At 34.7% G+C, this 12,597-nt stretch overlaps 1 protein-coding gene across 1 annotated transcript; it reads left to right on the top strand.

Annotated features, from left to right (window-relative positions):
• The first annotated feature begins 896 nt into the window (after positions 1 to 896).
• LOC128218580 (uncharacterized) lies at positions 897 to 9,714 on the top strand. The gene is made up of 8 exons (XM_052926286.1): positions 897 to 1,319; positions 2,820 to 3,001; positions 3,919 to 3,984; positions 4,456 to 4,561; positions 5,462 to 5,577; positions 6,190 to 6,281; positions 7,295 to 7,380; positions 8,696 to 9,714. Exons 1-8 carry the CDS (start codon positions 1,215 to 1,217, stop codon positions 8,825 to 8,827), a joined length of 885 nt encoding a protein of 294 aa, XP_052782246.1. The 5' UTR covers positions 897 to 1,214; the 3' UTR covers positions 8,828 to 9,714.
• The last annotated feature ends 2,883 nt before the right edge of the window (positions 9,715 to 12,597 follow it).

Below are 12,597 nucleotides of genomic sequence, written 5' to 3' on the forward strand. Positions count from 1 at the left end.
TCAATAGCGCTTTTTACTCAGTTGAAATCAGGTTCATACGGAATTTGTGAGCTCATAAATAAACACATTAAAATTCAATTAGATGCATCAAATAAGCATTTTTCTTATTTACGCATGGTGATGTGTTTTAGGTACGTTAACTGAACGAAGCTACTGGCCTATGGAATGGCGTAGGCACGGTGAGAGTACGCGCCTGTGTAAAGTGGCACATAGGAACCCCATTTAACGTGTTTCCCTGAATATGGTTAAAACTTGTAGTAATGAGGCGAGGACTTGAACTTGCAACCCATAGGTTTTAATCCAAGTATGTTACCACACTACTACAAATCGGCTACAGAGGTGACTTAACATCACTATAAGGTTAAAAAGTTATAGCTGAGACAAAATATGGGCGGACGAACGGACAGTGCGACTTCTATACACATTCCTTTTGATCATACACCTATATATGGTTGTAATAGGGTTGGATTTACGACGGGAAATGGTTGGATTATGGTTGTACCCCGATGTTGACCCAACGTTGGGGTATGACATATAAAAAACTTTCAAATCCAACCATAATCCAATGATCCGATGTTGGGGTCAACGTTGGCACAACGTTGACCCAACATTAAATGTTTACTGTGTAATGTAATTATATAATATTAATATTTAAGAGCATTAAAAATAAATGTAAAGAAGGCGTCTTTCGGTGACTTTCTTGCGTATTTCGGTAATTTTCTCCGTCTTTCGGTAGTAAACTAAACGCGGCGTATTTCGATAAGTCCAGTATCCGCACCTATGTTCATCCGAAGAACTGCGTTGCACTAATTAAATTGATAATTAAACTCTGTCTTACTACAGGGGAAGTAACCGCTGCAACAATTAAAAACTTAATCGATTAAATGTAGAAAATATTGAAATTTTAATCGAGTGCGAAAATTGTAAACAATAAACAAAAATAAAAACAAATAATTATTTATACTTGGTGAATGGGTTCCAAAGATGATAAATATTGTTAGTCATATTGGTTGATTATGGAATAATGCGGAAAACACTAATGTCAATTATTTTAAGTACAAAGTGAAACTTGAATGTACGGTTTCTTTTGATTTCATCAGACTGTTGTACATCAAAAACAAAATTTCTGTTTATTTCATCAGCTGTTTGATGTTTTTTTAAAACACCTTGATGGACTGTATTAATAATATAAACAAATTCATTCACTAGTTGCTATGTACAAAAAATACATTGAGCAATTAGTTTCTGCTGAATATCCAGAATCAAAAGATCATACTAGGATGACTGATGTTGTAGATCTAGAGGCTGTGATGAAAAAGGTAAAATCTGATTTGGACTCTAAACAACTTAAGAATATTATTATTAAATCTGACATGTTTATGGGTAAATTCTGTGCTAGTTACCTGTAAGGCAGTTGTGTTTGAAAGAATTATTGTAGTCTAAAATAATAGAGGTGTTATACGGGATTCTTTCAATCCCTTACATCTAAACGGGTTTGTGCAAAAACTGGGTGGGTTTGAAATATATTGAAATTGTATTTAGTGAAGTATTCTGTGCTTGAAATGGATAATAAAGGTTTATATTCATATTTTACCATGTAAGTATAAAGCTATTTTGCACAAAAACAAGCATTAAACACATGATCCACCTTTCCAATAAAACGAAACTTGACCGACACAGACAACAATTATGCCAAGCGGAACAACTCGACCCAATCGTGATAACACGGCCACCTCCGTCAAGCTTCGTGACAGACCTCGTAAATACAATCGTAACAACTCGGCCATGACCGAAGTGCTCCGATTGTTGTAATACTGTGGACTGCAGCCTTGCGTTATGTATTGATAGAATGAAATGAAGAACACCCATCAAACTCATAATTATCCATTAGATATTTATTTTTTGTGTAAGGAACTAACATAAAAAAAACATTATCTAGTAATATTTCTTGTTTTTATGATATTTTATGGACGCAATATGCTTTAACCCGGAATCCCGATTGAAACAACTATCCACTTTTGGTACAAAACAATTTGTACGTGAAGGATTTGCCATATCAAAAATCGTAAAAAAAAATCTGTCAACATACAATTATTTGGACTAGAATTATTGCTACTTGAATATGTTCATTATTTTTTCTTGCAAATGTTAACTTGCTCTTCCTAATTTAAGTAATTGGCTAGGTAAAATAAGCATTGACTTAATGGCTGTCAGTGCCATGGAAAAATTAAGCAGCCCAGAACACAGACAATTACTTAAATAAGAAAGCATCAGTGACATTGATCTATAATACTTGTTAACAAAAAGTCAGTATTATCACATACTACTACTGTTGTAGATATTTTTTATGATGGTGCCTTGTTTTTGCTCTAATTGTAAATTGTTCCAGCAGTATAATTCACAGCTAGAAGGTTAATTGCTTTGGTACATATTCATAGAAACACCCTAATTAGATTACTTAGTTACTTTGTCATATATAATGTCATATTTGCCTAAGGGATTCATGTGGCACTGTCGACTGTCATGTATGGAATCTAAATATGACAGTCCATGTGTAACCCAACTTTCCTCTATGACTCTTAACCTGTTGAAAGCAGATGTTCACCGCGGTTTAACCTGTTTTCTCACTAAAATTTGCATAGTTATGCCAAGTTGTTTGTTTATCCTTTGAAGCACAATTCATTTACTACCTACATAGTTATTTCCCTGGAAATATTGTCTGTTGTTCTGATACAAATTTATGACAATTCATGTGTGTGTGTTTATCACATTTTTTATCATTGACATCATATAAATTTACTTGTTCATCTTTGTTTCAGTTGTTTGAGAAGGAAAAGGTTAGAGAAGATAAATTTTTGACAGTTGACGATCTAACAACTCTACTTGAGGAAGAAGCTGGGAGAGATGATGTTTCTCGTGTGCGCAAGGGGATACTGGGATACCCCTCTCATCCACTGTACAGACAGCTGGCTTGTATGATCACAGAGTGGATGGAGTTGGGGTAGGGCTATATTTTTATATGTCTGTATACGGGATCATGTTGTCAGATGTCATTGTCCCACATGAGGTCACATATTTCCACGCACTTACTATGTAGAGATACATGTTTATTATCATAATGTTCTGCTGCATCCATGTCATTATCCGCAGTGTCACACTTTCATTTCCGATCTCTAACTTAAGACTGTAATTCCTTTTCTACCAATCTAGGTTACAATGTTTCTTAGCATAATACTGGACTGAATTGGATCAACAGCTACACCACACAATTACATGTATTAACTCCAGATGTATGGCCCTTACAAGTGTGGTCAAAATTTGCGCTCGCAGCTGATGACATACTCCATGCACAGAGTCCTTGTTCAGAATGGATAACAAGAATTTAAGGCTTCGGTTGAAAGAACTGATCTAGAAAATTTCATAAAGAACAATTTACTTCTAACTTAGTAGAGAAAAATGTGGCCTTCATTTGTATCGACAAATATGTATTCTCTTCTCCCAACACTTGTCAAAAAATATTTATGGGAACATTAAGTTCATTGTTACATTTGAGCTTGATTTTCTGCAATGTCAAATCAGCATTCATTTTGCATGAATCGGTCGACATTTCGAGACCTTTGCAGGCTGAGTCACCTGTTTCATGCATATGTAAAACATGAATTAAAATCTTCATATTTTTTTGATATACATGAAAATGTTTCAACCCTTTGAAGTTGAAAAAAATAAAATACCAGTTATGATAAGGGGAAAATGTATACATAATGAATCTATTTTTTTGTGTGTTCATGCAGTATGTATGCTTGGCTACAATTTTTCAAATTTTCCGAAGAGTCATTGTGTGCTTCACAGATTGCAGTCATTTTTTACACAATCCTTATTTTTTTTTTTTATTCATTGTTCAAATTCCTTCTTTTCTAGACACTGTCCAGTTCTGGATCTCCCAAGCTATGACCTTCTAGATGAGCAAGCTTATGTGGAATCAAGGTATGTAGACATGAAAAAGATGAAGTGAAATGTTTTTTATACTTACAGGTATGTCTATTTTAGATTGCATTAAGTACTTTTTGTTTGTTTCCTGTTTTTCTTACTGGCCCTTATTTTAGCACCCAACCCCTTTTTTTATTTGAGGGATGTTGTTTTTTTTTTACCGGTATCTTTAAATGTTATATCTTGCTAGATAGATTTGTCTCTTCAGTAGTTTCTTGCCCTGGCATGATATGTGAGTATATTGTATTTAAAGAGTTTATAGTTTCCATTGCTTTTATACACATAACATTTTATGTTTATAACTAAAATACATTTAATTGCAATATAATGATGAGTTCTTTTCTAAACAAGTGTACCGAAAGGTGGTCAGTGAACCTGGTTTTAATACATCTGTGATATATCTTAACAAATCTGGTCGCAAAGCCACTGTCATTTGAGAATGAATGATAAATGTTGTTTTTTTTTCAGAGCATCAGTAATCAACTCCATCAGCCCTTTATTGGAGGGTCTTAAGACACTGCATTCACTGTGGTCAGAGGATGAGGTTATCTTCAGACTACGCGAGATTCTTGTGGTTTGTGCTTTATAGACATTATAATAATAGTAATACTAACTTTATTTAAGGAGCATCACATTAAATACATGTACAAACATAACATACATCATTTTTTCCAATGTGGCCTTATGGAAAAACATGCACGAAGACATATATGTAAATTAAAGTCAGAGACATATTCTGTTTTTGAAATTACTTGCAAACTGTCCGTGTTATTCCATCATGAAAGTGTTGGACTTCAAAAGGAAAGGAAAGTAAAATATATCAGTATTTGTTTAAACTATTGATAAGTGACTCTGTGGGCATCTTTGAAGCTTCTTTTTTCTTGTTCTTCTGTGTCCGCCGGAGATACAAATGACACAGGCGGACCATGATTTTATGCAGCGGAGAATATCCTTGGATAATGTTAACAGCTGTACTTGCGGCTTTTTATGAGAGTTACGCATTCCAACTCGACTCGATTCTATCCTTGGAACAAGCACCCAAAGACGCCCTGTGAAATAAATGTGTTGACCGTTTTTTTGTCATTGTCATATAGCTTAAGCATTGTTGTCTGCATCAACAGTGGTGTGTAAAAACTTTAATCTTGGACAGAAAACCTTTAAGATACAAGTATTCAAATGAAACATGGTGTACATGTTGGTGTAAGCTACACATGCAAGGCCAGTAACTCTGGGTTTTAGAATTATTCAATATTATAGTTATTCCCCTTGTTTGACTGAGTTGAAAAATGATGATTAGTGTTGAATTAAAGTGTTTTACTGGTCAATAAAGGCAAAGTTTATTGAACTTGGTATTAAACTGAATATAATTTGTATTATCTTGTTTATTTTATTATCTTGTTTTTGATAATGAGACGGTAATATTGTCATTACATTTAAAATATCCATTATGTATAGTTTTCTTGTAAAATGTTAGTTGCTGGAGAAGCGTGGGCTGCTGGACCTATTAGGAATTAGAAAGACAGTCGGGACCAAGGACCTATGGCCCCCAGCCAGGAGAAAACTCCTGGACAGCTTCACTGCTAAACACTCGTAAGGAATTATTTATATTAATTTTATGAACTTTGTTTACTTGATAAGGATATTTAGTTCAACTAATTTATTATAGGTTGCTTGTTACGAAAGCTTGTAGCTTATAGAACCACTCACGAGTCCTTTTCTGCATTTTAACCCTACATCTGATAAAGTGGAAATACTTATCATTTGCTTTTATATTACCATATATCAGCATTTCAATTGAAGATTTAATTTAAGGTTGAAATTAGGTTGTTTTTAGTACACACCAACAAAGCGTATCAACAAAGTATCTTTGTTGACATGTTCTATTTGTTTCCTGTGTAAAGTACGCACTAAAAAAGTACTTTTATAATTGATATAGTTAAACATATTGCACCAAATTACCTTTGGTTTTGCACATTTTGGTTGTAAAATACACGACTTTGTTATGCAAAATTTGTTGAAACTGAACGTCGCATTTCTAGATTAAATGGCGTTTTCTAATTCCACATAATACAGTGTTCATATGCTTCTGACTATCAGGGAGCAAAATGTTCGACAAAATTCTTTTTAAAACAGTCTAAAAAAGTTTGATTGAAAATAATATAAAACTAAGAAATATAATGAAAATATTATTTTTTCTATCAGAGAGAAGGCGCAGCTGACTGTTGGTGCAAGGGCACTGGCCAAGCATCACCATAGAGACCAGTCGGACTCCTGGTGGGGAAACTCTAAAGGATGTAAGAACTTGTCCATGCAGGGTTTTTTCCACTTTAAGGGAATAATGGCGGGGCCCTTTTATAAGAGGAAAATAGCTTCATTTGGCAAAAATGGCAATATTTCTAACATAATTCATATAATTTTTAAATTGTTTACATTCATGAATGACACTATATTGCTACAAAGAGGTCTGTGCTGAAAAAAAAACATTAAAGGGGATTTTTTTACCTGGGCAAGGGAAAATTATATACATGTACTTGTTTAAGAGGGAATGGGGCTGAACTTTGGCCCCATAAAGGACTGAAAAAAATCCATTGACATTGGATTGTTTAGACTGCTGTAGGGTAAAAGGAATCAATCACATAACTATTGGTTATGAAGACAGCTGTAAGCACAAGCATTTCCTGTGTCAAGCATTTCAAATATGAAATTGAAGCTGGAAATCTTTATCTTGCCTATGGGTTTGAATTTCTTTTTTACATACGGGTTCTTTTTTATCTTTGCCCAATTATCATATTAGGAGATTACCAATTATGAATGGCTAATTGGGATGTTTTGATGGATGGGACAGTGGCAACATACTCGCTGATTGACAGATTTACAATGTGCTAAAATTGTCGGCGAAGTCAATGTCGCTTTGACGATATAAATGGGCGAAGTCTGGGAATTTTAGGCGACCACTTCGCCCAAATTGCCCCATCGCGAGAGCCCTGATATTTTGTTTGATGGGAGTAAAAACCATGGCCGCTTGTGTTAGACAGGTCCATCCCAATTCTTGAGTAGGGTGTTCTGCGGAAACTCTGTAAAGCTTTTTTCCACAAAATACCCTAAGCTTGGGTTGGGATGATCCTATCTTACACTCTTGGCCATGGCAGATACTTATATTCTGATATACCCGGTAGGTAATATTTCATTTATCATAAATTTTTCAAGGTGTTAAAATGATAAGGTTCCAAGTGACGTAAAATAAAGCAGCATTTAGAACCCAACATAGTTGAGTCTCAATAAATAATGAGATAACATTTATTTTCAGCTGAACAAGACAAGAATGATCATGCTCTGACCGTGGTGAACAGGATCCTGGACAATGCCACCTGGATCAACATACACTGGCTACCTGTAGGATATGGCTCATTTTTGTTTTGTCTCACTTCTATAAAGATCCCAAGAATTAAGATCGAAAATTTCCAGCCGTTAAACTGTAGGTGTAGACTGCATTTTAATGAAAGGACATTTATCGCATAGATTCTGCATGTACTTGAGCACTCTTAAAGCTGCACTCTCACAGATTAATTGTTTTGACAACTGTTTTGTTTTGGAATGAGCCAATTTTTGCATATATGTCTGGAAACCAGTAACATAAGTCTGCCTATAAAAGATCAGATAGTAGTAAGAAAAAATGAATTTTCGGCAGTTTACCAAACAATTGAGATCTATTCAATTATCTTATATGAGGGCCATCAGTGCCTTCAGTTCAGTCATTATTAGTGTTGGGAATCGGACAGAAAAAATACTATCGATAATCAGTTTATGAAATCAATCAATGATCGATTATTAATCGATTTAATCATTATTTAATTATCTTTGGTCATCATATTTAAGGCATACAGATACAGTACATGCACCAGTTTAGCACCAATATTCCCTTACACTATTGTCTGTACATTTCTTTGTATAAAATACATTATTTAATGAAAACGCAACTGTCTTTTAGAGTTTACAAGTTACTATTAATACAGAACATGAGACCACAGACTATTTTTTGTCATACATTTAGTATTGTATACATGTGTAAAATAAACAAAAATAAATATATCAATTTCGTTTTAATAATCAGTCAGTAACAAGTACAACAAGAAGTGAATATTCTATATGTTTTACAAGAACATTTTCTTTCAGACAACTGAGAAAACTAAATTCTTACATGGTAAGAAGTAAACAGTAACATGTTTTAAAAATCACTTTTAAAGCACAAACATGAGAAGTTGAGATCAAATCCTTTAGCAGTTAAATTACAAAGAAAATTTGTAATAAGGTAATGTTGTGGCTTACTTTCTTGATAAAAATATGACTAGATAACTTAACATGGAAACACCTTAACATTTCAACATTAACTAGCATTAAACAGAAAAAGAAAATTTGGTAGCGGTTACATCCCTTGTTTTCTATATTCGATTGTTCAAATTTCACTATCGATTGTTGGCGACGCAGGCCTTTCCGATCAATTGTCGATTATAATCGATCATTGGCACAACACTAGTCATTATGATGCCAAAATGAGCTGATTCTGAGACAAAAAAAGGTAAAAAATCAATTTGTGAGAGGGCAGCTTTAAACAGATTAAAGTGATCAAAGTATTTTTTTTTCTGAATAATAAAACAGACAAATGCTATATCCACACATTCTTTTTTAAAGTTTGTTTGTTTATTCACAGCAAGAGGTATTTGTGATGGAGGCTCGTGTCCTTGAGGGTTACGGAGTGCGATGGACAGCAGACGGCAGTCAGTTCCGGGGCTTCCTGGAACCACAGATGGTCGGTGGCCATGAGGTCGGCTGGAAACATTGACCTCATTACTGAAATAGATGCAAGTCAGTTCCAGGTCTTCCTGGATTGGAACCACAGATGGTTGACTGCTATGCGGTCGGCTGGAAACACTGACTTTCTCACTAAAATAGATGGAAGTCAGTTCCTTGACTTTTTGGAAAGACAGATGGTCAACGGCCATGAGGTTGGCTGGAAACAATAACCTCCTTGATACCTCGGCCCTTAGAGACAATTGGAGCCAAGTGGGAATGCTTACCTTAAGTAGAAAGAAATCAGTCCTTGATATCCAGTTTGCGCCAACGAGGAAATCAAGCCAACAGGGTTTGACTGTATTCACAAACCATTTTGCTTCTTTTAAGGCTTGGGGACTTGTGCTTATTTCAGCCGTGTACCGTACACATCTGAGATAATTGTAGTGTTATTATTTATATATAAATATATTTATGTCAGTGCAATACTAGTATTATTCATAGCTGGTTTTAAAATCATTATCTGAGTTTTGAATAAGTATGATTTAAAAAATCAATCTTTTACATGAATGTACTATTCAGGGTTAAATGTTAAGAATGATTCTGATGTTTTAGAAAATAAGATATTATATTATATATTACAAAAAATATAAAACCATTAAATTTGTTTTTTTATACAAGATGTACTTTATATTTTGTAATAAAAAATGCTTAACAATTTTTAGAAGTATTAAATTACTCTTACATGTTTTTTTATGATCCTAAAATATGAAACCCTTGTTTAAATTTAAAATATTTTATTGTTTTTTTTTAATAGCAACCGAGTAGATATCCCTCAATGATCCCCCATAGTTTTGATACCCCCAAAAGCCGAAAGACGGCAAACAGAAATCTGACCAGGGTTTCTAAAAGTTTAAAATCTATATTGGTTTCAGCCCAACGATCTGAATCCCCCCCAAAGAAAACCCTGCAAATTTGACATCTCTTTGATGTCATAACAACAACAAAGTCCATAAACTCAGATGTTATCGCCCTCAAGGATGTCCCCTAGTATTTGGGGATTTACAATTTCAATTTTTTAACTGACGGCTGTTTTTGGACCAAAATTGATAAAAACATTTTTCAGACCTAATGACTTTGGCCATTTCTGTTACTGAAATCGGTTCCGGCAAAGACAAAATCGGTCCAGACTTAAAAATTGTCGTTTTTTAGATGCCCTGAATCTGACCATCTGTCCCTCCGCAATAGCTTTCAAACGCTTAGACCAAGGGACCTCACTCTTGGAGAAAAAAATGGTCATGACCAGGAAATGAACCTTTTTGATTTTGCGGTCATTGGGACCAAGGTCAAGGTCATGTTGACATTGAGCTGAAAATCCATTTCTGATCAATAACTGAAGAATGTTGGGACCCAGTGACCTCAAACTTGATTGGCGATGACCAGTAGATGAACATGACTGTTTTTGAGGTTTGATTGTTTTCCAAAGGTCAATTTTATTGTGACTGAGCTTAATATCCATTTCCAATCAAGACCTTAAGATTGTGAGGTTAGTTGGTCAAAGGTGAAAGTCAATAACTGATTAACACTCGGGCCTAGGAAACTCATACTAGGTAGGCTGTTTGAACACCAGCTGATGCTCCCTAATGATAATGGCATATATGATAAAAGCCAGGTACATCGTTCACTTAAATGCTATCAAGTGCAAATATTTTTCTTCAATCTCCTTTACATAAACATTCATTTTTTCATACCATTTTTTCTTTTTCTAGGTTTTAAGTAAAAAAATAATCCTGGCAAAAATGTCTCTTACCCTCCTCCCCACCTGGATCCTCTAGTGTTAATTAATCTAATTTCAAAGACTGAAAATTTGAAAAAAAAAAGGTTTATAAAGTTTTATATAAAACAAGTTTAATGCGCCTCAGCCAGGGACATAAACTGGTCAAGGACAACCTACCTACAACCGTCATGATCTAAGGTGTGAAGGCTTTTTTAAAGATGTACTCTGACATACCTCTGACATAGAAGTGATCAACATGAGTCACTTTGTAACTGAGAATTGATTTTCATTTTTCATATAGTATAATAATGCTTGGCTGTTAAATTGCAAATCCATTAAGCATGCCAGAAGTTTGTACTACATGAAATGGGAATCAATTCTAATATTTACATTTTTGGCTATATATTTTAATTTGTTTTGAATTTAACATATTCGGACAGTATTTCAAGTAAAATTATGAAAGGATTTTGTTTTTGGCATTCTAAATCTGTAAAAAAGTACTGATATTTGAAACATGGTTAATGACAGGTTGTGCTTATCAAATCGTATCAGAATGCACTGAATTAACAAACACGTCACAACTCAGACTGGTTCATGCAATATTAACATTCAGTTTTATCTGCAGAAAATACTAGGGCCATAAAAAATAAATTTGGTTCATGTTACGCAACTCTACCTATGAAACAGGCCCCGACCCTACCATTTTTAAAAATAAGTTGGTAAAAAAAAGTGTGTTTTGATATGTAGCATTAAACTTTAAAGGGGCTGTACTCCATATGATGAAATAGCAAGAAAAAAACGAAAATTGTCGAAAACTGACATAAACATGGAAACGATGTGTACAATGCATTGAAACTTTCTAACTTAAGTACCACATAGTTTACAATTAAAATTTTTTCACAGTATTTTCGTATTTTTCCATTAAAACTTTTTACTAGGTATGTCTACCTAGTAGAAATCATTCCTTATGCGTGATTGACTAGTCGATGTTATCACGTGATATTACCAAGTTAGGTATATAGCTTAAATATTCCAACTATTTAGGGTAAGCCTTCGTAGCACAGTGGAAACAACACTAGACTGCAATTTTGGCGACACCGGTTCGAACCCGGTCTCCGACTCGATTTTTTTTGTTTTTTTCAATTATGATATCAAAGAATAAAACAATTTATTAAATAATTGTCCTGAGATTCGTTAAAGAAAAAATAAAATTTTTGGTACCAATCTGGTGTACAGTCCCTTTAATTAAGGCTTTATAGATTGTTTTAATACCGTTCTCCAATGATGACAATTACTTTCTTAAATAAAGCCTACGGTAATAAAATATCTAAAATAAATAAAAAGCTTACCTACCCTACCTGTTTTTGAAAAGGATGTAACAAGACCATTTTGTTTTGGCCTAGGGAAATATCAACAACCTTGACCTAACTAAGTAGGTCAAAATTTTCACTAGCTATATAGCTCAGGAGCAAAATAGGGTTTACCCAACTTAATATTAGACAGTATGTGTTAAAATATCATTAGGTTTTTTTAGCAAGGTTTTGAAAAGGACACGGTGCTGCAGAATAAGGACAGGGTGCTGCAGAATAAGGACAGGGTGCTGCAGAATAAGGACAGGTTGCTGCAGAATAAGGACAGAATAAGGACAGGGTGCTGCAGAATAAGGACACGGTGCTGCAGAATAAGGACAGGTTGCTGCAGAATAAGGACAGAATAAGGACAGGTTGCTGCAGAATAAGGACAGAATAAGGACAGGGTGCTGCAGAATAAGGACAGAATAAGGACAGGGTGCTGCAGAATAAGGACAGAATAAGGACAGGGTGCTGCAGAATAAGGACAGGGTGCTGCAGAATAAGGACAGGGTGCTGCAGAATAAGGACAGGGTGCTGCAGAATAAGGACAGGGTGCTGCAGAATAAGGACAGGGTGCTGCAGAATAAGGACAGGGTGCTGCAGAATAAGGACAGGTTGCTGCAGAATAAGGACAGGGTGCTGCAGAATAAGGACAGGTTGCTGCAGAATAAGGACACGGTGCTGCAGAATAAG

This window comes from Mya arenaria, chromosome 2 (genome assembly GCF_026914265.1).
Source record: "Mya arenaria isolate MELC-2E11 chromosome 2, ASM2691426v1".
NCBI classification, from domain to species: domain Eukaryota; kingdom Metazoa; phylum Mollusca; class Bivalvia; order Myida; family Myidae; genus Mya; species Mya arenaria.

What these genes read in the sequence shown, in the direction of transcription:
- LOC128218580 (XM_052926286.1), top strand. Translation starts at nt 1,215, where the DNA reads ATGTACAAAAAATACATTGAGCAATTAGTTTCTGCTGAATATCCAGAA. An exon ending in CAAGCTTATGTGGAATCAAG is followed by an intron (nt 3,985 to 4,455) that starts GTATGTAGACAT and finishes TTTTTTTTTCAG; the next exon opens with AGCATCAGTAATCAACTCCA. An exon ending in GTGGGGAAACTCTAAAGGAT is followed by an intron (nt 6,282 to 7,294) that starts GTAAGAACTTGT and finishes ATTTATTTTCAG; the next exon opens with CTGAACAAGACAAGAATGAT.